The sequence below is a fragment of the Nematolebias whitei genome, chromosome 16, assembly GCF_014905685.2.
Source record: "Nematolebias whitei isolate Nwh7 chromosome 16, NemWhi1, whole genome shotgun sequence".
In the NCBI taxonomy this organism is placed as follows: Eukaryota; Metazoa; Chordata; class Actinopteri; order Cyprinodontiformes; family Rivulidae; genus Nematolebias; species Nematolebias whitei.
Genome location: NC_056513.1, coordinates 17652714 through 17677507, shown reverse-complemented (window position 1 = coordinate 17677507; position 24794 = coordinate 17652714). Strand labels below are relative to the sequence as shown.

Genomic DNA, 24794 nt, shown 5'->3' with positions numbered 1-24794 from the left:
TGGTTCAAACCCCGGTCCAGGGGCCTTTCTGGGTGGAGTTTGCATGTTCTCTCTGTGCATGCGTGGGTTTTCTCCGGGTACTCCGGTTTCCTCCCACAGTCCAAAAACATGCATGTTAGGCTAATTGGTAACTCTAAAATTGTCCCTAGGTGTGAGTGAGAGAGTGAATGGTTGTTTGTCTCGTTTGTCTCTATGTGGCCCTGTGATGGACTTGCGACCCGTCCAGGGTGTACCCCGCCCCTCGCACAGTGATTGCTGGACATGGGCACCAGCGACCCCCGTGACCCAAAAATGGAACAAGCGGGTAAAGAAAATGGATGGATGGATGGTTCAATTATTGCAAGACCGACTTATAATTACCAATGTAAACATTAATAATGAGTTTATTTACACTGAAGCACTTTTTAAATGCATACATTTGCAGCTCTGTGCACAAGTCTTGATTCAATCCTCGTGTTTTTATATTTCTCGTTCATGAAGACTCATCATCAATTGATCTAATTTTTCATGCTTCTCTTTAGATGTTGTAATCTTAAAAAAACAAAAACATTCAGTCATACACCTGATCATATTTTCTTTTTCTTTTTTGTATTTTTCTTTGCATTGTTTTATTGTTAGGCCACTTAACTCTGAATTTTATGGCATCAGCAAAGATCCTATTACAAAAGAAAGAACCAGTGTTATTCTTTGGTTGAATCTAGAGACTACACAGTTTTTACACCAAGACAAAACAGTCTGACACATAATATGAAACATTTTATCACCAACAAGGTGATTCATAGAGACTGAAAACGTGTTATGCAGTAAATGATGCACTTTCCAGATCCTGTGCCCAGTATTCACTAGATTTTTATAATTTCTCCAAGATGTGCATTAGAAATCATTTTAAGCTGCTGTTGAAACTTGTTTTGTGGCTTGACACTTTTTAATTCATCCCAGTTTTCTTATTTTTGTGAATAAGTTGTCACGGCCAGCTGAAATTGGATAAAAACGTATCCAACCCGCCTCCCCTAAAAATGATTGAGATCACTTTAAAAGATCACAAGAAGATCTGGCTCATGAGAAACAGCGTATAAAGGAATGACAGATGGTTTCAAACATTTGCTCAATACTGTATGTCTACTTTTTTTTATTGAAAGACGACACAAAAAGAAAAGAAACAAACAGATGATGACGTCTAATCCCACGAATAAATGCTGCTCCTCTGGGAATATGTGGAGGCGTTAAACCTGGAGTCCGTCAGACAGCTTCATATCTTTAAATTGATTATTTTATTAATGACCATAGCTTTTTACTTTGACTTTCAACAAGGCCTTGCAGAAACGTCCGAGCTCCGTTCACGCTTCTGTACAGACCTAATCTTCAGTCCCTTATTTTAGTGACCTTGTTCAGACCAGTTAGGCTCTCAGGACAGGAGTGATGTAACAGTTCTCAGTCCATGTCCTCCATTAAAGAGGATTAAGACTCTGGAGAAATTTACGGTAAAAATTCTCAACTAACTAATGTTTATTCGTTTTATATATATGTAAATATGCAAACCTGGAGTTTTGCAATGCAACATTTTCGAGAAAATGATCAATCAAGCTGAAAAGTGCAGCGACATAGGCAATAAGAATCGAGCGGTGTAAACATTGTCGGCAATTTGTTGGTCTGCAGAATTAAACGACAAAACTTTATGGAGAGGTGTAACATGGACAATTGTTTTCAGGTGCACACTTTACAAAAGGCATCTTCTATTAAGTTCATTGCTGTCCATCACAAAAGAGCTGAAAATGTCCCTGCGCCCCACGTTTCTTATAGTTTTCCTTTTTGTTGTTCATGCTACACCTCTCCTTATTAATCTTGCTTAAATAGCTAAACACAAACTTCTGCACAGGAAAATAAATATCAGCATCACCGATATTAACGAATGCCTGAAAAGGTTATAAGGGGGGGGGGGGGGGGAGACTGTGAAAATATGGGATAAATTGTGAAAAAAAGGCATTTTAGGTCAGGCTCTATCTGAGTGATCATAGTAGTTCAAGATAAAATAATAACAATATTTATGAGACTGAAGAAACATAGGTTATGTAAAAATAAACATTTTAAATAGACAATAATTTTGCAGGTTTAAATATATACGTCATATCTGAATCCAGTGTGTGATTTTTGATGAGTCTACGGGTATATTTGTTTATTTTCTGTTGTTAAAACCGTTTTAATGGCTAATGTCTCACAGGAGCATGTAAAACCTCCATCTTTTCTTCTTGTCTGAGTTCTGGAACAATAAACAAATTAATAAACTCGGAGAAAAGTGTAATTTCAAACTTTTAGCTCTTTCGTTTTAAGAATGCAGATCCTCCAAGGATTTGGGATTACATGGATTACAAACTTCTACAAAATCTCCACGAAGTTTGGTGTTTGATTTTTTCTTCTTGTTTTTAATTCTAAAAGCAAAAAAATCATAGCATGAAATCCATTTTAATTTATTATTATTATTATTATTATCAGCTTTAAACTATAAATGACTAGTTGTTTTCTTCATATTGCTTTTCCTTCATTTGTGTAATACGGACAGGTTGATAACTTTATGACACGCTCTTGTCGCGGCGAGTAAATTAATCACTTCATGTAACCAGGCGTGGATGAGGGAAGATTTTAATCTGGAGATTAGCCTGGAGAGCTCATTAAGGCACTCGTGCTATGATTATACGTAAGACTTTTATAAACATAGTCACAGCAAAAAAAAAGAAAAGAAAAGAAAAAAGAAAGAATGGCTTCTTGGAAATATCCCAAGCAAATATACAAAACTGAGTTTTTATTTTTCTGCATTGTTTGTAAACTGCTGCAAAACTGACAATCATTCTTCAATTCTTGAGACTTTTGTTCATGCACAGCAGATAATCTGTATAAAATCTCCAGAAATGTTAGTTGTGCTTTAAGTTAACCATGTTTAAAAGACCTGAACATGAAGTTTGAGACATTCATAAAGGGTTGAAACACATAAAAACAACATAAACAACAACAAACATGTCTTTTGTGTTGGTTTTATTGCTGTGGCAGCAGGTTCATGTAAGTCTAAAAAGCAGCTGCATGAAAACTCTTTAAGCTTAAAGGGACAGTTAAGATGTTTTAACAGATTTGTTTTGTGCAGATTACATATTTTGTTGTTGGTTTAAAAAATAATTTGGATAAATGGAGTTTATGAGCTATAATGGCATGTCTGAGCAGGGCCAGGACCAAATTGGATTGTTGTCATCTAAAATAACAACTTATTACAATTCTTTATTATTATTATTCTTTATATGTTCATGAGTCTTACATTACACATTTAATCTAGCAGAAATGTTCTAATATTCCTGCTTGAAGAACCTCAGCTGCATCAAAGGTTTTCTGGTTATTGTTTTTTTTTTTCTTCAATTAATTATATACAAATAACTGTGCAATGCAAAATTCATGGCTTAAACCATAATAAGTGTTTTGAGACTGGAATGGTTTTGATGGTAAATCCTCTTTGGTATTGTCTCTGAATGAAGTGCGCCTCATTTCGGTCAGATTTAAACTCAATTTCTCTAAAATGAGGTCAATTATAACAATAAACCTATTAATTACTTGTAACCTTTTCACAGATTCCCATTAAAAATATCCCTTTTATTGCTTTAAAGTGTTAAAATCATCATTAATTTGAGATAAATCCAATGTTTTTCATTTCTAATTTATCTTTAATAAAACAATTATCCTTTGTGAGAGTCAGAGTCGTGTTTGACTTCTGCGTCCTCTCTGGGAATCATTTGTTCTTCGACCTGTCTCCTCTCGGCTCCAAGAGCAGCTTTTCTCCTTCTGTCGTCCGGCACTTGATGTCCAGTTGCCTTGGCCTCATGTGTCAGTAGCTGCTGAATAATCCCCCAGGTTAATTCGCTCCAAGCCCATTAGAGCCACTAATAATAGCCAGATGCTCCTTGGGGGAGGAGGAGTCATCAGATCCACAGACTGCATGATGTTCTGCACTCAAGCATATTTTCTCCTTCTTCTTTTATGTTGCTTTATGTTACTTGTATGCTGTGATGCCTTCAGTGCGTGTGCACGTACAGGAAGGAGATGAGGAGATCTGCAGGTTTGCTCTCTGATGGCAGTAACGTCAGCAATCCTCTCTGATCCCCTGATCAACTGCTTACCTGTGGTGACGACAGCAAACACATTCCAGCTCGTTGCGGAGCGACAAATTCCTCTTTAAACATTTTGATTTTATTTGCCCAAAATGAGGGTTGTGGTTTGTGTTAAAACAGGAAGAGTTTTACATAAAGAACCCGCATGAAAAAAGAATGTTACATTCATGTCTTTTAATTAAGCGCATGCTCAAAAAAAAAAAAAAAAAAGTTCAATATTCAGAATCAAAAAGTGCTAACGGATGTTTCACTTTTGTGTTTGTGCCACAAACTGTAATCTACTGTAATCTCTTGAAACGAGCATTTGATCAGGGACGCCTGAAGCATCGGATAAAATCAGCTAAACTGTAAATTAGTTTGTGATGGAGAAGATGATTTGCTGACAGCTGGGGTGGGGGGGGGTTGTTTGACGGCGACAAGGCCATGGAGGGTCGCTGCAGAAATTCACACGCATGCAGGCCTGAAAACCAGAAGTCTAAAAGTGGCAATCCTGCGGATTAATCCTGGATAAGTCTGACAGCTCGGCAGTCAGGTGGGGTGGGAGGGGGGGGGGGGGGGGGCAAAGAGAAGCACACAGAGGGAAAGTTGCTCTGATGCCTCAGTGGCATGATGGTAATTGGGATGAGTGGGAAGTCTGGTGTAAATCTGCTGAACCCAGGTCAGCACTTTTAACTTTGGCAGTTACACTTTTAAAGTATGCGGTGGCTGAATTTGTGCCACTACCTCAGCTCTGTTCTTGACGGAGCTCACGTGAATAAATTAAATTAGTCTAATAAAGAAGGAACGACTGCATGGAGCCAATCACCTTCACCTGTGTGATTATGGAACTTCTGGTTGTTTGACCTCCATGTTCCAGATGAAGCGTGATATAAAGATAAAACAGGATTATTGCTTACCCTAAAAACCACCATTAAAATGTTAAAAAATATTCCTGCAGCAAACAGGAAGCAGATCTCTCACTACTCACATTTTCTTGTTTCCGTTTATCAGAAGTATTTTGGTCCAGCTGCAGACGATGAAGATCTAACACACAAGGGATTACAACTATCTGTCCATTTAATAAAATGTTAAATGACTTGTTCAAAGTTTTGGGTCAATAAATAGTTTTACTGCTAAAATTTACTATTTAAAATGGACAAAAATAGGTCTATAAATATTATAAGGCTCATTTTCAAAGTCTGATCCCCTTAACAACATTAGTTCAGTCTTTTGTTGTTGTTATTATTAAGCAAGTTTAAATCCTTATATTAATAAAATATATTTTATTTCAAACTTCACATAAATGTATTCCAAGTTTATCTTTTATTAAACTCAGATAAGAGGGTCGTAACTTTGGTCATTATTTTCATTTTTAGGTTAATATTTTCATTGTGGAGAGTTAATTTTGTATAAAACTTCCAATTTTTAACATTAGGAGAGTTCAACATTTCAAATTATGATTTGTTGGTGCAGAGTAGTGTCAAAACAAGTTGTATTTTTCTTTGGGTGAATTTTAATCTGCAGGGAAGTCCTGTGAGAGTGTGAAACAACCAAACATTAATATTATTCCCTGAAGTATTTCCTCCAAATACTGTATTTCCTTCTCCAAATAGGGCTTTAAGCTAAATTAGAAAAAAGTTGAACGGTATAGAGAGTTGTTTTGAATTGTATTTTGATGCAGATAGAATAAATTCACATATATTTTCCAGTTCTTGTGATAAACTCAACTATTTAGTTAATATTTCTCATACAAATGGTCCATGTTGTAGACAGATCAGAACTGCAGGCAGGCCTGTTCAGCACCCAGACTCTCTTCTTCTGCAGATGTGCCTTTGAAATGTAGGAAACTTTATCTTTTGCATTGTTTTGTTCAAAAATAAAATGAAACATGCATATTTTTTTGGGACATCTTTGACTTGAAGGCAAAATGCAGTACGTTGCTCAAAGACTTTGCTGTTTGTTTGTATTTAAGTTGCCATCCCAGAAATCCAGTGCAACCTCAACCCTTCACAAAACCTGCTTATTACAGCAATAAAGTCACTAAGGTTAATTTTGTCTTTGATCCAGAGGTCAGAGCATCCTCTTCTTCCAGAAAAAATCAAATTGATCAGAACACAAAATAAGTTTTCACTGATGCGTTTAAGCCAGGTTAACATAAGACCTCTCTTTATTTATTTTGTAATTTGTGCATTTTATGCCACTTTTTCTTCATTCAACCTTTATTTATTCAGCTTAGTCTCATTGATCCTCGAGGACGCATTTACAAGAGAAAGCTGCTTTAAACAAAGGACACACAACAACAATCATATAAAAATAAAATAAAATGAAAAGTAAATAGAAGGAAAATATAAGAATGAAATAAAAAAGCTACATTGTAAAGCGATTTAAGATACTAAAAACAGGAACATGTCTGTGTTGGTTTTTGCCATGAACTTAGATGTTTAAAGTTCCTAAGGTCGAGAGCTTCACATTTTTTTATAAGATATTCCATGAAACAGGAGCAGAGTAGGAGAAGGCCCGTTTGCTTAGTTCAGTCCGCACTGAGGGAACACTGCAGGTAATAATGTCCTGAGAGCGCACGCTGTAGCTGCACTCACGCAGAGACATGTAGGAGGAGATGTATGAAGGCAACAGACCAAGAAGTGATTTAAAGATGAAAATGTACCAATGAGAGAGTCTGCGTGAAGATAATGATGACCAGTTAACCAGTGAATACAGGGAACAGTGGTGGGTACGATAGTTACAGCCAGTTATGAATCTTAGTGCACCATGATCAGAGTCAGAGTCAGAGTCAGAGTTTCTTTATTGTCATTCGCACCTCATGTGGTACATGTGGTGGAGCGAAATTATGTACACAGGGTCCCAGTTACATCCAACAATAAAATGTATAAGAAAAACAGTAATAACATCTAAGATATGAACTAAGAAAAACATCAACTAAATATACACTAAGCACTAATAACATAAAACATTGAACATCAGCACAAACATGAACATGAGTCCGTGAACAGATGTGCACGCATGAACACACCAACATTGAAACAGATCAGCAGCAACATTGAAACAGATCAGCAGCAACATGAAACAGATCAGCAGCAACATGATATGGTTTTTCACAGTGATTATTCTAGTTAGAGATTCATGAGTCTAACAGCCTCAGGGTAGAAGCTGTTCCTCAGTCTAGTGGTTCTACACTTAATGCTCCTTAACCTCCTTCCTGAGGGGAGTGGGGCAAAAAGTGTGTGTGCTGGGTGGGTGGGGTCCTTCATGATGCAGGTGGCCCTCTTCCTGCATCTGGAGGTGTAGATGTCTGTGATGGTGGGGAGGCTGATTCCGACAGATTTCTGTGCAGCCTTCACCACTCTCTGCAAAGCTTTTCTTTCTGCAGCTGTGCAGCCTCCATGCCACACATTGATGCTCGAGCACAGGATGCTCTCCACTGCACACCTGTAGAAGGAGGTGAGGACTGAGCTTCCCAGACCAGCTCGCCTCAGCCGTCTGAGGAAGTAGAGTCTCTGATGAGCTTTCTTGATCAGGCTGGTGGTGTTGTTGCTCCAGCTGAGGTTGTCATTCATGATAGACAGTGTCCAACATCTGCAGGGTGCTTGTAGGAGCGTTCATGTAAATGATGTCACCGTAATCAATGGAGGGAAGGAAAGTAGCAGTTACAAGGTGTTTCTTAACATTCAGAGTTAGACAGGATCTATTTCTGAAAAAGAAACCCAGTTTCACTTTCAACTTCTTTACTAAGTTTTCGACATGAGTCTTAACAGAGAGATGTGAATCGATCAAAATACCCAAATATTTATAAGAATTGACAAACTCAATAGAAACACCATTCGAAGATTAAATAGAAGGAAGAACTGCTGGGACCGACTTCCTGTTTGAAAACAACATCCCTTTGGTTTTATCAGCTTTTAGCACCAGTTTGAGATGGAACAAATCTGACTGGACGATGTCGAAAGCAGACTAAAAGCTGGAAAACCTTAGCGACCGTTTTAGCTCGATAATAAACTACTGTGTCGTCAGCATACAAATGCAAGGACGCATCAGAAATGATCTGACCGAGTACAAGTTGTGTTTACTTGTCATATGCAAGGTTCACAGTACGATGAAATGCTTAGAATGTGAAGAACAGATTTGATCTGCTAAAAATATCAAAGAACAAACAAACAAGAAATACTAAAAGCATGCAATAAGGGTACAAAAATAAAGTACCAAAAAGTGAAAAGGTAACTATGATATTTTCAACGTCCTAAAGAGTGATAGTAAGCATCAAAATGGTAGAATGGTTGCAAGAAAGATGCATTTGAATGAGTAAGTATTTCAAGGTAATAATATAAGCTAAAATGCACATGATGTACTGTATAATGTATAGTATAGTGCACATAATTAACATATAGTACACAGATTGTGTGAAATGTAGGGACATTGAGATTGAATTATGATAGTAAGGTAGATACATAGATACTGTATCATTCATGATACAGCCTAGTATCAGTCTAGATACAGCCACATAGTGCAGCAGCAATAAACAATAAGCACATCAGTTGTTACAGATGTGGCTTGGTGCAATGTTATTGCCGGTTGTTCAGTGTTATTTATCAAGAGTTCAGTAATCTCACAGCTTGTGGATAATAGCTGTCCTTTAGTCTTTTTGCATGTGATGAAAGACTCCTGTATCGTCTGACTGAGGATAGTAGACGGAAGAGTCCTTGTGCTGGGTGGGTGTGGTCCTTAATGATGCTGCGTGCTTTATGCAGACATCAACTGTGGTAGATGTCCTGGATGGTGTGGAGACTGCTACCAGTGATGTCCTCTGTTGTTTACACCACCCTCTGTAGTGTTTTCTGGCTCTGACTGGTGCAGTTCTCATACCACCCTGTGATACAGCTTGTCAGCAGGCTCTCAATGGTGCACCTATAAAAGTTGGTGAGGATGCTGGTGTTCATACCAAACTTCTTTAGTCTGCTTAGAGTCTTTGTCAGGCTTTCTCAATCACAGTCTCTGTATGTAAAGTCCAGGACAGATCCTCGGTAATGTGAACACCGAGGAACTTGGAGCTGCTGACTTGCTCCACCTCAGCATTGCTTTTGGTGATGGTGGGGTGCTGACCTCCAAGCTGTTTCCTGAAGTCCACGGTCATTTCCTTTGTTTTGCTGACATTTAGAGAGAGGTTATTTTCCTGACGCCTACATTACATGACCTACATTACTGATGGAGATTGTGAAGAGGGTAGATCCTAAGACTGAACCTTGTGGTACACCAGTGTTGACAGATAGCTGGAAGAAGTACCATTATTTTGAGCACATTGCCTCCAATCTGAGAGATAATTAGAGAACCAACCAATAGTGTGATCTGAGAAACCAATTTCTGAGAGCTTAGATAACATTGTAGTTGTATGTCTATATAGATAACCTTCACCATTACGTCAGCAGTTGATAAATGTCAGTGGCTTTAGTTGTGTTGGCCGGAGCGATGAGAGATTCAGGAAGCCAGTTTAAACATGCGTCCTCAAACGTGTCATGCTGAAATTATGCAGCAAATTATCCTGATACATGCTCAATGCATCATGCAGTAAATTCATCCAACACATACTGATATTCTTCAATGCATGAGAAAATTATGCAAAACCAATCTAATATGTATTATCAAACTTTACTTTGTGAGACTTCAGAGGTTTAAACTCAAAACTTCCTTCTAGATGTGTTACTCAGAGTTTTTGAAGAACTTTAAGGAGCTTCAAAATAAAATCATGATTACATCCACCCGTCAATAACATCTGTTAAAATAGACACATTTGCTGTTTTTTTTCCCTAAATATAAGCCATGATTTCCTTGCAGTATAACTTTTTTTGTTTTGTTTGATGCTGGTTTAAATTCCAGTGATGTATATAATGTAACAAAATAAAGTTGACAACACAAAACAAAATAAATTAGGTTCACTTACAATTTGTTGTTTTATTTTATAGTTTACATTTTTCATCTCAGTGAAACTGTTTCTTATTGGGTAACAAAACGGAGAGGTCCAACATTAGCCATTGTATCCAATCTTATGCTCATCCATCCATCCATACATCCATCCAACCACCACCATCTATCCATCCATCCATCATCCATCTATCCATCCATCCATCCATCATCCACCGTCCATCCATCCATCCATCCACAAATCCAAACATCCATGCATACTTACATACATACAACCACCATCCATCCATCTATGTACCATCCATCATCCATCCATCCATCCATCCACCCATCCACCCATCCATCATCCATCCATCCATCCATCCAATCACCATCCGTCCATCCATCTATTTATCCATCCATCTATTTATCCATTCATCCATTTATCATCCATCCATCCATCCATCCATCCACCATTATCTTTACCCACTTCTTCCTTTTTGGGCCACGGGGGTCACTGGTGCCCATGTCCAGCAATCACTGTGTGAGAGGCAGGGTACACCCTGGACAGGTCTCCAGTCCATCCCAGGGACACATAGACAAATGAAATGAACAACCATTCACTCTCTCACTCACACCTAGGGACAATTCAGAGTTACCAATCAGCCTAACATGCATGTTTTTGGTCTGTGGGAGAAAACGGGAGTACCTGGAGAAAACCCATGCATGCACGGAGAGAACGTGCAAACTCCACCCAGAAAGCCCCCCGTTGAAATTAAACCTGGAGATCTTCTTGCTGAGACACAACAGCTCTACCAAGTGTCCCGCCCAAAACTTTATGTAAAAGAACTGAAATATTTGTATTTATTTATTTATTTATTTATTTATTTATTTCAAAAACTACAAAAACTGGAAGCTATAATAAGTTTTTGGACAAGTTGTTCACATTTAACTTTGTTTTGTTGCTTGATCACTGCTACCTTGACCTTTTTGTACTCAAAGGGGAAAGTTTGACATTGACCCAGAAAAGCTATTTATAAACAGATTTGTGTCTCTAAAATCTACAGCCTCCTTCTTCTCTCTCTCTCTTTGACCACTGACATTACCACTGGTATTATTAAGGTGTAAATATGTTGTACTCAACCACGTTGCTTCATCTGTTCTTGTTGATTTTTGTCCATTTTTGATGAAGAAGGTAGTTAAAACCAGACATCTTAAATAAATCTGGAAAGTAGTTAATTACTCACATGTTGACCTGGTAATGTTTAGAACCTATAATTAATTCATTATTTAATCTGCTAACACACACACAGATATAAAGAGAGAACTGAAGGGAAGAAGTAACTGTATATTGGTTTGTGTCTTAATATTTATTTTCATTGTATCATTTCTAAAGGTAACCACCCCAGGAGATGACGAGACCAAACTGACAGTGAGTTGTTTTGTACGTCTCTGAATATAGATGTCTCTGTGTTGTTGAGATACCTACATGTGCTGCAGATGTCTTTTTGCTGCACTAACCAGATAGGTTAGACAACAATCTACTGGTTTTATTAAATGCAAAAAGAGCAAATGTGTGAAAACACAAGAAAACAAGGCTAGATGCATTGATTTAGATGCACCGTATGTGACTATTTTAACATTTTTTGGTTTGTTATTCCACAGGCCAAACCGAGGCTGCAGAGGGAAGGCAGCTGTGCTTCTCTACACAACTCTCTGATGAGAAACAGCATCTTCCAGCTCATGATTCACACACTGGACCCCCTCAGTAATGAAGGTACGTCAGCCCCAGGATACACACCCATCACACATTCTCTCATCTTGAAATTGTCAGCGATTTAAAGTCACCATTTATGCAGTTTCACTTGATTTGCCTTTCCCTCCTGCCCTCCCCTTCATCCTGATTTTACTGCTTTGCCTCTCATGCCTCGTTATCAAATCTGAATCAACTCTTCTGTTGCAGGACGATTCAAAGAGAAGGCGTCAATTCTTCACAAAATGGCCAAGAAGAAGTGTAAAGAAGATGCAGCCAGTGCCAATGGTGTAGGTGTGTACCTGTGACAATGTTGTGGCAAGAACAATAAGGAAGACAGGAAGTTCCAACAAAGTTCAGTCAGGTCATCTGGACGATTTCCTTTTTTTTGTTGTTGTTGTTGTTGTTGAGATGTTTCGTCCTTCATCCAAAGGACTTCATCAGTCTGAGGAGCCACAAACAAACTCAGTAGCAGCACAGTCCCATAGTGGAGCAACCAGTTTACTGGAGATAAGATGGTTTTTGGGGCCCGCCCTCTCCCCCGTTGACTCATCTGAGGCAGCCATTGCTAAAGTGGTTCAAAACAAAACCACAACAACCACACACAAAAAAAGAAAAGAAAAAGAAACCGTCCAGATGACCTGATTGAACTTTGTTGAATTTTTTTTTTTACCTGGATTATTGAACATGAAATTTTGAAGACAGGAAGTTGTTGGTTTCTAACGATTTTTTACAAAATAAATGTCGAGCAGAGCCTTCTGAGATCGATCCAAGCAGCAGAATCTGTAGAACCTCAGATTGTCACAGAGCGTTCATTTGAACAGATGTGACCAGATCTAGAACTATACAGGACACAACCGTTACACCCACGAGGACGTCTCACTCTCCGGTCTGAAGAAAACCAAAGAATAACCCATTTACCTTTAAAATGTATCATTAAGGCGTGATTGGTGATAAATTACTGATTAATAGTACACCAATGTGTCAATTCATAAAGAGTTCAGTTTGGTATTTTCTTTCAGTTTTGTGTTGATCAGCACATTTTTTTCAATTTCCTGTATTTTTAAGTTATTTTGTGCTTACTTAATAATTGATTTAAATTTAAAAGTTTTTAAAGCATTTTGACAAACAAAAAAAACAAACATGGCTGCACAAAAATGTTCTATTAGCAACATTCATGTGATTTACATGAACTGATTTCACACTGTTCTATCAACAAACAGACTGATTTTAGATCAGACGTGGGCAACTTAAGGCCCGAGGGCCAAAAGCGGCCCTTGGACAATCTCCATCAGGCCCCCCAATATCCCTAGTTAAAAAAAACAACTTTGTAAATAAAGATTTTTTTAAAGCAGCAATTTATCAATGAGACTTAAGGAAATTTAAACTAAACATCTTACGCAAAACTTAAAAAAAAAATTTAAGTCATTGTGTTTCCAGAACGAGACTGAACCTTAAAGTTTTAGAAACACCAATATATATTTTTTTGCATAGTTCCACTAACATGTATAACATGTTAAGCTAACATGTAATAATGTCACAAGAGCCAGTTGACAGAATATTTCTTATATTCCTAAAGGATTTTGGAAAGATGTGTGATAAAGCATACTAACTATGCTACAATAAGACAAAGCCTGAAAAAGGTTTAATTATCTGTCACAAAGAAAATTTATTTTCCAATTCTCTAGGTGGCCCTTTGGAAAAAAAAAATATTGCCCACCTTTGTTTTAGATGATCACCTCATAAGGCTTTACGTTGCCTGAAAGCTATTCCTTTTGATGAGGTTACAAAAGTAAGGAATTGTATTTCTTTTTTTATGTTTTTTTTTTTTTTTTTTATAACCCCAGGCATTGTTTTTATCCCTTTTGTCTTTTGAAGTTGAAAAGAAAATTCCCAAAATTTCAAAGGTTGAAGTGGAGGTCACGCCGCCGATGAACGGTGTCGCAGGAGGGGAGCAGGTGTGTCTTTTACGTCCATCCTTCCTTCATCAAGAAGCTTCAGAAACTTTAAATCAGACACATTTCATGAGCTGATTTACCTGATAACTAAAAGCAAAATGAAATATACCAAGGTTTGATGTTTTTAAAATATTGTCAGCACAGGTAAAGTATAAACCTTCCTCTGATTCACGTGTTCTCAGGAGGTCAAGGAAGAGGAGGATGAAGACCAGCCCCTGAGCCTTGCCTGGCCCGACTCCCTCAGGAAACGGCTCACCTACCTTGTCATCCTCCCCATCGTCCTCCCCCTGTGGCTGACGCTGCCTGACGTCAGGAGAGAGGTGAACATGCTCAGATAAAACTACTGCTGAACACAAATACTGCAGTACACCAGTGTACTGCATAGTAATGTTTTAAAATATTACACTTTATCGTGTTTTTAAATACGCTCAGTTTAAATAGACGGGTTTTGCTGCTTCTTTTACAATGAATATTATTGGTGTAAAGACTTCATACCGTAAAAAAACATGAGGCCAGGTAAATACGTGGAAATTACAGCTTTGTTTTTACTGAGTTTAAACTTGTGTTAGAAACAGCACAATTAATATGGTGACTGAATATTACGCAGCAGTTTTTTTTTCCAAGTAGCTGAGTCTGAGTAAAATGTAATAAACACATGATAAAGAAATGCACCAGTTTCAAATTGTACATCCAAACTTTTCTGGACTGTAACATAAATACAACATGGAAAGAGCTGATTCCCAAAGAAAACAAAAACATTTATAAATTCATTGAAAATTTGATACCATCCATCCATCCGTTCGTTCGTCCGTCCATCCATCCATCCATCCATCCTTCCATCCGTCCATTATCTTCCACTTATTCCAAAGCCGGGTCACGGGGGCAGCATCTTGAGCAGGGAGGCACAGACATCTCTTTCCACAGCCACCTCTTCTAGATCTACTAGGAGGACTCCAAGGTGTTCTCAGGCCAACTAGTCTCCCCAGTATGTCTTGGGTCTTCCCCAGGGTCTCCTGCCAGTCGGACATGTCCAAAGCACCTCTCTAGGGAGGTGCCCAGGAAGCATCCTTAGCAGATGCCTGAACCATCTCAACAGTTTCCTCTCGATGTGGAGGAGCAGCGGCTCTACTCCGAGTTTCTCTCGGATAACTGAACTTCTCACCCTATTTCTAAGGGAGAGTCCAGCCACCCTGCAGAGGAAACTCATTTCAACCATCAGTATCCTCAGTCTCATTCTTTCGGTCACTACCCAGAGCTCATGATCAGATGAGGGTAGGGAAGTAGACTGGAAATTAAACAGAGAGCTATGTCTTACAGCTCAGCTCCCTCTTCACCACAACGGACCGGCACAGAGTCCACAATACTGCAGCCGCTGCACCAATCCGTCTGTAAATCTCACGATCCATTCTTCCCTCACTCAGGAACAAAACCCCGAGATACTTGAACTCCTCCACTTGAGACAGAATCTCACCCTTTGATTCAAAATTTGATGCCATCAAGATTTTTACAACATGCTTAAAAAATGTTTGGATGGGAGGAGCCAATGCTTGCACAAAGAAATAGTAACAGTAAATGGCCAGCAACTGGTCGAGGAAGAGGTTTTATTTTAGAAGATGATATAAGGAGGAAATTAGCTTTCAAAACTGTTCAATGGAGAGAGGTTAAGAAGACAAGCCTGTGATCGTAAGGTCCCCAGTTCAAATCCCCCTGATTTTAACATCAAAACGTGAAAGGCGAAGCACCCATCTGCTCCCCTGGGCTCCCTAGATGGCATCTCTCCTCCACTCGTGAGGGCTGTGGTAGCTCGGTGATCTGTGGTTGCGTCAGGAAGGACATCCGGCATAAAACATTTATCAAGTCTTTGTGTGAGTTCACGCGCTGTGGCGACCCCTGAAGAAGGGAACACCCGAAAGAAAAAGAAGTTTCAAGCTAACAAAAACCACAACAATAATAACAATAAACATTTAGAACACCAAGAACCTGAAAAATTAGAAAATTAAATGATTATTAAAAATTATCCAGTTCTCAGCCACCACTTAGTTTCAAAATCTTTCATCTATAGAACTCTACAAAAAAAACATTTATGTTACATTTTAGTTTTAATGCAACAAGAGCTTGTTGGGCTTTTTTAAATTTTACAAATACTGAGTTTGAATAATTTGAAAATATTTCTAATATATGGGTATATGGAATCATGGATCAAGCATACTGATAGTAATGTGAGAGATTATTACCTGAGCTGAAACTTTGAGTTGACCGTGTTAACCAGAGTCATCTTCTTATTTCATTCCAGACCTCTGAAAGATTCTTTCCCATCACTTTCCTCGGGTCCATTTGTTGGATTGCTTTCTTCTCCTACCTGATGGTGTGGTGGGCTCACCAGGTGCGTGATAGACACACTCACTCAAGGTTTGAGTCTGATGAATAGCTGTTTATTATATTGGGATGAATTGTAAACCAAAGGGATCCAAGAATGAAACCATGAGGTGCACCTTATTGATTCTGAGCATCAGTGTTAATTTTGTGCTTGAAATAAAAAAAAAAACATTTTGCATTTTGATTCTCTGCAGGTTGGAGAGACTTTCTGGATCACAGAAGAGATCATGGGTTTGACCATATTAGCGGCTGGCACCTCAATCCCTGACCTGATCACCAGTGTGATCGTAGCACGAAAAGGCCTCGGAGACATGGCCGTGTCCAGTTCAGTGGGCTCTAACATCTTTGATATCACTGTGGGGTGAGTCCACCAGTAAACAAAACTTAAGAACACAAAGTTAATGGGAGGAAAAGTTTAACCAGCTTTCTGTTTGAAGGTTTTAGGTATCAAGGCTAAAACATATTTCAAATCTAACATCGTGTACAAAAACACACAAAATATTTCACTATTATGATTTAGTAGTTCAATGATCTTGAGCACACGTGTTAACTCCATGCCAAGACAGAAAGGTATCAGCAATAACCTCAGTCTAGTCAACCCCTTGGACAGTGGTCTGCAACCTTTTTGATCAAAAGAGACACTTCTGCCACTTGGCTCAATAAATACAATGTGTCTGGAGCTGCAAAACCTGCTTATCAACTGGTGGCCCATGGGCCGCCGCTTGGAGGTCGTTGGAGGAGGGCTTTTCTGGACAGCTGGGGTAACATTATAAAACTAAAAATATACTGTATAATAAATGGTTACATTTATTGATATTTTGATGAATTGTAAACCAAAGGGATCCAAGAACAAAACCATGAGGTGCACCTTATTGATTCTGACCAAAAATAGGGGAAAAAATGTTCTCTGCAGGCTTATGTGAGTCTTTTTTTCTGACTTAAAATTAAGTATACTGTACCACTTGGAAGTAATAAAACATAAATTTAAAGTAAGCAGAAAAATTTGGCCTTTTGCTGAACAAGTTAATGATTTTTTTCTTTTAATTTTTGAGAGAACATAAGCCTGGATGTTGGATAAATTAAGTAGGTAAATGTAATCATATTTCGCTCAAATTTACCAAAAACTAACACAACAACAAAAGCTAAAACTCGCATTTTCTGTTGTGGTATAAAGAAAAAAAAAACAATTAAATACAGTATCACGTTAGTTTTGGTCAAAACCACAAAGGGCCACAGACGAGAGACTAAAGAGCTGCATGTGGCCCCAGAGCCACAGGTTGCAGACTCCTGCCTTAGGAGTTCATTATTCTACAGCGAGAAAGATTATTCATAATTTAGTCCACAAAACAATTATGAGCAAAAGTCCGAACAATTTTTTTTAATTACTTTATTTTACCAGGAGGAAATCCATTGAGATCATCAATCTCTTTTACCAGGATGTCCTGGACAATATGCAAATACAGCAACACAGTCTTTAAAACGGTAACAATAGTATTAAAATAGTTACAACAAAATATCCATTAGTAAAACATAAAATGCAATGCAAGTAAAATAAATAAATCACAATTTAAGACACTTAGACATTACAGGTGCAAGATGTGACTAAAACCGCAGACATTTTTTTGTTTAAAATTAGTTAAAGATATAAAAGACTCGAACCTAAACTTAAGCTGCAGATCATTCCAAGACCATGGGCCAAAATAGGACAAGCTCATCTTTGCTGACTCCTTGCGCACAAAGGGCACCTTAAACCGCAGCCAGCCCTGAGACGGTGTGTGTTTTGGAGTGAAATTAACTTGGAGTTGATGTATGATGGTAATTTTCCTAAAATAGCTTTGTATATGAAAATATACCAATGCTTCATCCTTCTAATATTGAGTGAAGTAAGTCCAGTAAGTGCATATAAAGTACAATGGTGAGTTTTAAAAGGTGAGCCTGTAATATACCTCAGCGCAGCATGATAAATGGGATCCAGTTTAAGGAAGTGGGGGAGGCACATCTATAGATTGTGTCTCTGTAATCCAGCTGTGATAAAAACAAACTTGTTACAAGCCGCTTACGGGAAGAAATAGAAAAACATGATTTCAATCTATACAAAAGACAGAGTAAATTTTAGCTTTTTTTTTTTTTTTATTAGACATGGCTTGTTTGAAAGTGCTGCAATTTGAAGAACAAAATTTCATCTGAATGAACCAGAAGATCATAGAAACAATGTCCTTTGGATATCCTGATGCATGCTCAATAATCCAGGTAGAAAAATCTAAAAAAAAGTTCAATCTGGTCCTCTGGACATTCAAAAATGTCCTTTGGACTGATAAGATAAAAAAGGACGTTTACCCATAATTCACAGCAGCATGGAGGGGTGTGTGTTCTTGTTCTCACAACTATAAAATAATTAAAAAAAAAGATAAATATTTATACAAATATAAATGTTCAAACTAACCAGCTGTTGTCTCTCTGCAGGCTGCCGTTCCCGTGGCTCATCTTCAACATCATCCACGACTTTAAGGCTGTGGAGGTAAGCAGCAACGGCCTCTTCTGTGCCATCGTCCTCCTCTTCCTCATGCTCATCTTCGTCATTGTGTCCATCGCGGCTTGCAAGTGGAAGATGAGTAAGATTCTGGGCTTCCTCATGTTCTTGCTCTACTTCGTCTTCCTGGTCATCAGCGTCATGCTGGAGGACAGAATTCTCGTGTGTCCTGTCACCATCTGAGGGAGGGACTCCTGATCGACTGGAAGCTCAGATTTACTATAAGAGTGCAATATTAAACTGCCTGTTGTCTGTCTCACATGCACACAGTAGATACTGTACTGTATACACACACACACACACACACACACACACGTTGATATAAGTTAAACAGGCGTTGTGATGGAAATCGACTTTTTGCAGGTTCAAGCTGTTGCGTCACAACTTTTTGACAGAGGCACACGGGTGTGTACTTTTACTACATTAGGCCAAGCAGTGAGCAGACTTCGTTTGTACCACGTGGCTACAGTTTGTTGCCACGGCTGGTTGAAACCTGCTGAAACAACCGGAAGATAGTGAACGCAACTCAGATCGGAAGCTGACGTTGCAGAAGACTTTCTCTTTCTAACTATGAGACTGTTTGAGGCCGTGAGAACGGCCGCCACTCATGGAAGCGATGAAGTTAGGAGTGTAAACTTGGCCTGGACGTGTTTTTGTTGTTTAAAATCCCAAAGCTGGATGACAGCACAAAGGCAACACATTATAGTGGCTGATTTATAAACTTTCATTTAAACCAAGTAAGGATGAAATGTCATAGACAGAAACTGTTCATTGTTAAAAATCTGTTTTCAGACTCAGTTACATGTTGAAGGACACATTTTGGAGGAAACAACTATTGTTTATCCCATTCATAATATAGTGCAATACTAAATAGTAACATTCCTCAGGATTTTTGTGTATTTATTGATCCGATTCTCTAATTTAGACGTGGGCAACATATGGCCCGTGGGCCAAAAGTGGCCCTTGGACAACCTTTATCCGGCCCTCAATATTTTTAATTGAAAAGAAAACAACTTTTAAATAAGTTGGTGAAAACCTGCATTTTATCAATGAAGCTTAAGTCTAAATTAAACATCTTGGACATTTACATCAAAACTTATGGATTAAGCAATGCCAAAACCTTTTTCCTGAAGTCGTTCCAGATCTAGACTGAATCTTAAAGACTCCAAAAAGCAAGTATATGTTTTTTTTATTTTTTATTATTATTATTTTTTTTTTTTACACATACTGTCTCAAGAGTCACTTTACAAAGAATATGTCTTATATTCCTAGAGTATTGAGGAGACATTGTTATCAAGCATGCTAACTTTGCTACAACAAGACAAAGCTTGAAATAAGTTTTACAGTTTATCTTAAAGAAAATCTATTTATTTTTTCTCTATGTGGCCCTTCGTTTGCTTTAAATACCTTGATTTGTCCCTCTGGAAAAAAAATGTTGCCCACCTGGATTTTGGTTCTTGGACAATAAGTGATGGCCAAAAAACTAACACTCTGTTCATTTTTCTTGTTTAACCTATCATTAGATGCTAAACAGTAAACAGTCAACGCTGGTTTTCTTTGGCTTTTTTTTTTTTTTTTACATAAAACAACTCATGTACTGAATATTCTGATTTTTTTTTTCTTGTTTGTATAAGACTGCAATTATTGATGAACTCCCTTTTATTATTACAAAAAAATTCTGGTCATGAGATAAATGTCTACCGTCCATGTGAGCAGGGATCAAATCAAACTTTTTGTTTCACAGCTGAATTTGTTTGTGGGAGGCTGAAACGATGTGCTTATGTAGATGTTTTCTCTTTTTTTTTTTTTCAAAAATTATAAGAAAAATGTTAAATTTTGAAGATTGTTGAGCTATTTATTATTCAATAAAAGTATATGTAACTGAAAAAAATGACCTTTTTTTGCTGTTTTCTTTCATTTAAGAAGATGATTCTATGCATTTGTTGATTAGTTATCAACAGTTTCCAAACTGCCAATAAAAATTTAATTTAATTCAGTTTATTTATATAGCGCCAAGTCACAACAGAAGTCACTGAACAGACAATAACTACATAAAATTGGTTTGAGGTCAATACATAAGGCTCAGTGTCAATTTTTGAGAAAATTAAAGGATTTTAAATGCAACTTATAGTCTGAAAAATACAGTAGTTAAACCTTTAGTTACTTCTGAACTTCCCTCATACTCATGAAACTTTTCCAACAGTTTAATCTGTTAACATTTAACACCCTGAACTTCAGAATATATAAAAAATGTAATCATGCAATTATGAAAGAGAATTATATGAGCACAGTATAAAAAATATATAATTTTTTCTTGAATTCTCGTTTTTTTCCTCAGATTTCTGAGATTAAAGTCAGAATTAAGTGAAAAATGCTTTATTTCCCCCCCATGGTCCTATAATCCTCTTCCGTTTGTAATAAAGTGAAAAAGCATCTCTGGAATAATTTGTACATCCTCTGAGAAATGTTTTCAAAGACAGTCAGTGCTTCTCAGTTATATCTTATAGCTTATTTTAAATTTCCCACAATGCAGGTTTTAAAATGGTCTCTTTTTCCACTACGATCTTAAAACAATAAGAGGAAAACATTTTCAACATTTGTTGTTTTTGTTTAATTAATTAATTATTATTATTATTTTATTAAACTCTGGATTTGAAAGTGTTTTGTCTAATGTACCGTTGTGATGCTTTTTCATTTTACATAGACATTTTTTTTAAACCTTTGGATTCTAGTTTTTCTGTATTAACAAGAATTTAAATTCTACATTAATATTTTACCTAAACCATTTTTTTTTTATATTTTCAACTATTTTCCCCAAATTTAAATAAAATTATCATTTTTAAAAAAGACGACACCAACTGTTCTTGATGTCTAAAGGTATCTTTGATTCCTGGTGTTTATATTTATGAACATTTTTTTTAATTATAAAAATGATGACCTGAAATGAAAAATACTTCTTCCAGCTCATTGAACACTTCACGTTTCTTTCCTCACACTCCAGATCAGATTTAGCTTCTTTATATCATTTCTGTTTGGTTTTTTCCTTCATTCTTCTTCTTTTCATTTTCACTTAGTTTTTCTGGATTATTTGAATGTAAAGAATGTTTGAATGCATTTAAAACTGTTTATAAGAATAGACAAAAAGGCCCTCATGTGTTATGTATGTAAGAAATCGCAATTGTACCACTTGAATCCTGTTCTACACTGTAAAACATAATTTATCTCTGTAAAGTGTTATAATGAAATACATAAAATAAAAATCAAACAGTTTTAGAACAAAGCTCTGGGAGGGGGACCTATGTGGTTAAGTGTTGCTCTCTGCTAGGACTGCAGGGATCATTTAATCAGACATGACATGAGTCTGTCCTCAAAAAGCCCATGAACCATAAAGGCTTCGGTGACATTTAAAACAACCTGCTCGTCAAATCATGTTTTCCATGAAGCTGCTAAACTTGGGCTGTTTATCACTTCAGCAATGAAGTACAATAAATGTCATATTCACTGCGTCACATGTCAGAAATTTAAATATAAAGAATCATAATTATAGCTTTCTTACATCACCAGTGGTTTGCAGTGTCATCAATCAGTAAGTGAGGAGCTTTACTTTGACACAAGCTCCTTAGAGTGCTATATGCATGGCTTACTGCCATTAAACCGCAATGGGACACGGATTACCTGGACACCCGAGGACAACCAGAAATGGACACATGAGCTCATGTGCTCTTAATTTTAATCTGCGTTTGTCTACAGTGAAAACTGAGGACACGGACAACGTAAAGACAAATGTCAATGTGTGTCAAGCTGATAGTTCAGTCACTTTGACCTGTGAAAATGTAGCAGCTGCAAATTAGATTTCAGTTCTTTGATGAGGTACTGGTGAAAAATAATGTTTAGATGTGATTAGTTGATTGGAATTTGTCCTGTAAAAGAATGAGCGCATTATTTAATGTTCTTTTATGTAATTTTGGAGTGTTTTTTTCCCGTAAATGAACTATAAAATCTATTCACTTTCTCTGGGGTTCTAAAAGGTTGTTCTATAAATTGATCATAAAACCAAGTGTCCCTGATTCATTCTGATACAAGTACAGTCCAACCAGTGCAACAAGGGTAGGTGCCCTGCAATGTGCTGATATCTAACTCCTGTGAAACAAGAATAATAGATGCTAAGAGAGCATGCATCTATCTATAAGCATCAGGTGTTTCAAAGAAATGTAAAAAAAAAATAAAAATGGAGCTACTAGAAATACATCCCACTACCACAGTAGCTTTTGTGATGCTTACTTTTGTTCTTGACTGAATAAAAACATAAGAACAGATGACTGAAGGAATCGGTCAGGATAGCCAATGAGATTTATACTTAAGAGAGTAAAATATTGAACTATATGCATGTTTTGAAAGTTTCATCCATCCATCTTTTACCCTCGTCTTCTTTTTTGGGTCACGGGGTCATTGGTGCCCAGTCACTGTGCGAGAAGCAGAGGACACCCAGGTCGCAAGTCCATCACAGGGACACATAGAGACAAACGAGACAAACAACCATTCACACTCTCACTCTCACCTAGGGACAATTTAGAGTTACCAATCAGCCTAACATGCATGTTTTTTTTTATCTGTGGGAGGAGAAAACCCACACATACATGGAGAAAACATGTAAACTCAACACAGAATGCCCTGTATAGAAAAGTTACAAAGTTTAAACTTTTTTTCACAGTTGACTTTAATATATTATGTTCTGCCAAACGCAAAAATTCAAAAATAGTTCATAATAGTTTAGTGATAAAAATATAATTCATGTAAAAAATTTAAAAAAAAAGATGTCCATTTAGCTAATAACTTGAATACAGTCCATGTTGGTTCATCTGTATTTTATTTTGAAGGTGAATTCTGAGGTTATGAGGGAAAAACGTTACAGAGAAAAACCTGCCTGTTTAAACTTCACCTCCTTTGTCCTAAATCTTTATTTACATCTTCAAGATAAAATATAAACCAGCACTGACTGTATAGAAGTTATTAACTAAATTATAATGTTTAACATGAATTATCTGGACAGTTAACTATTATGAGCTATTTTTAACCTAATGCGTTGGGCAGAACATATTTTAATGAAAGTGGTTTTGCAAAAAAAAAGAAGAAGCTATTTTCGCACTTCCGGCCGCCAGGGGGCAGCAATGCATTTAACATACAAATATCGACAGAACAACGGAAGCTCACAGGGGACAGTAATAATAGCAATACATGGCGGAACAGCCTAGACGTTCTGTACGGTTCATCTGCCATAAATGAATTCACAGTAATATTTGGCGGAGCAGCATGGACTCGTCCGAATCATGCGGAACCGACGCTGCCGTTCCCGCGCCGGAACCGAGCCCGAAACCCGAGCTCTCTGCCGCGATGCGGGCTAAAATCGAGAGGAACCGTCAGCGGGCTCTGATGCTCCGGCAGGCCCGACTAGCCAGCCGCCCTTTGTCCGCCTTGGAAGGCGCAACGTCGGCTACAGTTTCCAAGACTATCGACTCCGGTGCGGGGTTCTTCATCGAGGAGGAGGAGGACGGAGGGGATGAGCAGAAAGCGAAGAAGGTGGTGCACCAGCCAGGTGTGTTGTGGTGTTTGTCACTTGAACGTGAGCGTGTTGAACTCTCCACACCAGCTGTGTTGTGTGTTTTTGCTGTCAGCCCCGGTGATTGAAGCAGAGTACCTGGTGTGTGAAGACTGCCACAAACCCTTCATGGACTCGTTCCTCAGCAACAGCTTTGCCGTGTCGGTGTGTGACAAATGCAGGTACAGACACAGAAGAACCCAGACCCATTTCTACTTTCATGAAAATGATGGGGGTTATAAATTATAACACATTTCTGAAGTTTTTTTTTATTTGTTTTTTAAATACCTCCACCTACTGGCACAGATCTGAAATGTGACTTATGTATCACATTGGGCGTAATTGGTAAATTTATTCCGCATTTGGAAATAGATATCCATAAATTGTCATGCTTAATTTTATTTAAATATGATTTAAAATGGACAACAAAAATATATTTATCCAAAATAACAAAATGAGCTAAAGTGACCAAGCAGATGATTAGTATTTGTTTTATTGTGTTAAATATGTCACATGGAATTTTTTGTGTACAATTTAGACTTTATTG

The 24794-nt window shown here is 37.6% G+C and overlaps 3 protein-coding genes across 3 annotated transcripts in view; all 3 read left to right on the top strand.

Annotated features, from left to right (window-relative positions):
* Positions 1-18951, top strand: part of slc24a2 (solute carrier family 24 member 2) — a 25107-nt gene extending 6156 nt beyond the window's left edge. The window contains exons 2-9 of the mRNA XM_037689735.1: positions 11431-11466; positions 11700-11811; positions 11998-12081; positions 13666-13745; positions 13928-14065; positions 16039-16128; positions 16316-16482; positions 18585-18951. Coding sequence (XP_037545663.1) covers positions 11431-11466; positions 11700-11811; positions 11998-12081; positions 13666-13745; positions 13928-14065; positions 16039-16128; positions 16316-16482; positions 18585-18834 — 957 coding nt within the window. The 3' untranslated portion in view covers positions 18835-18951. The remainder of the gene's footprint in view (positions 1-11430; positions 11467-11699; positions 11812-11997; positions 12082-13665; positions 13746-13927; positions 14066-16038; positions 16129-16315; positions 16483-18584) is intronic.
* The window catches only part of tmod1 (tropomodulin 1), a 307955-nt gene that overhangs the window by 171081 nt on the left and 112080 nt on the right, over positions 1-24794 (top strand). The gene's annotated exons all lie outside the window — the stretch shown is intronic.
* xpa (xeroderma pigmentosum, complementation group A) overlaps positions 23867-24794 on the top strand; it is a 4875-nt gene continuing 3947 nt past the window's right edge. The window contains exons 1-2 of the mRNA XM_037689744.1: positions 23867-24244; positions 24324-24429. Coding sequence (XP_037545672.1) covers positions 23962-24244; positions 24324-24429 — 389 coding nt within the window. The 5' untranslated portion in view covers positions 23867-23961. The remainder of the gene's footprint in view (positions 24245-24323; positions 24430-24794) is intronic.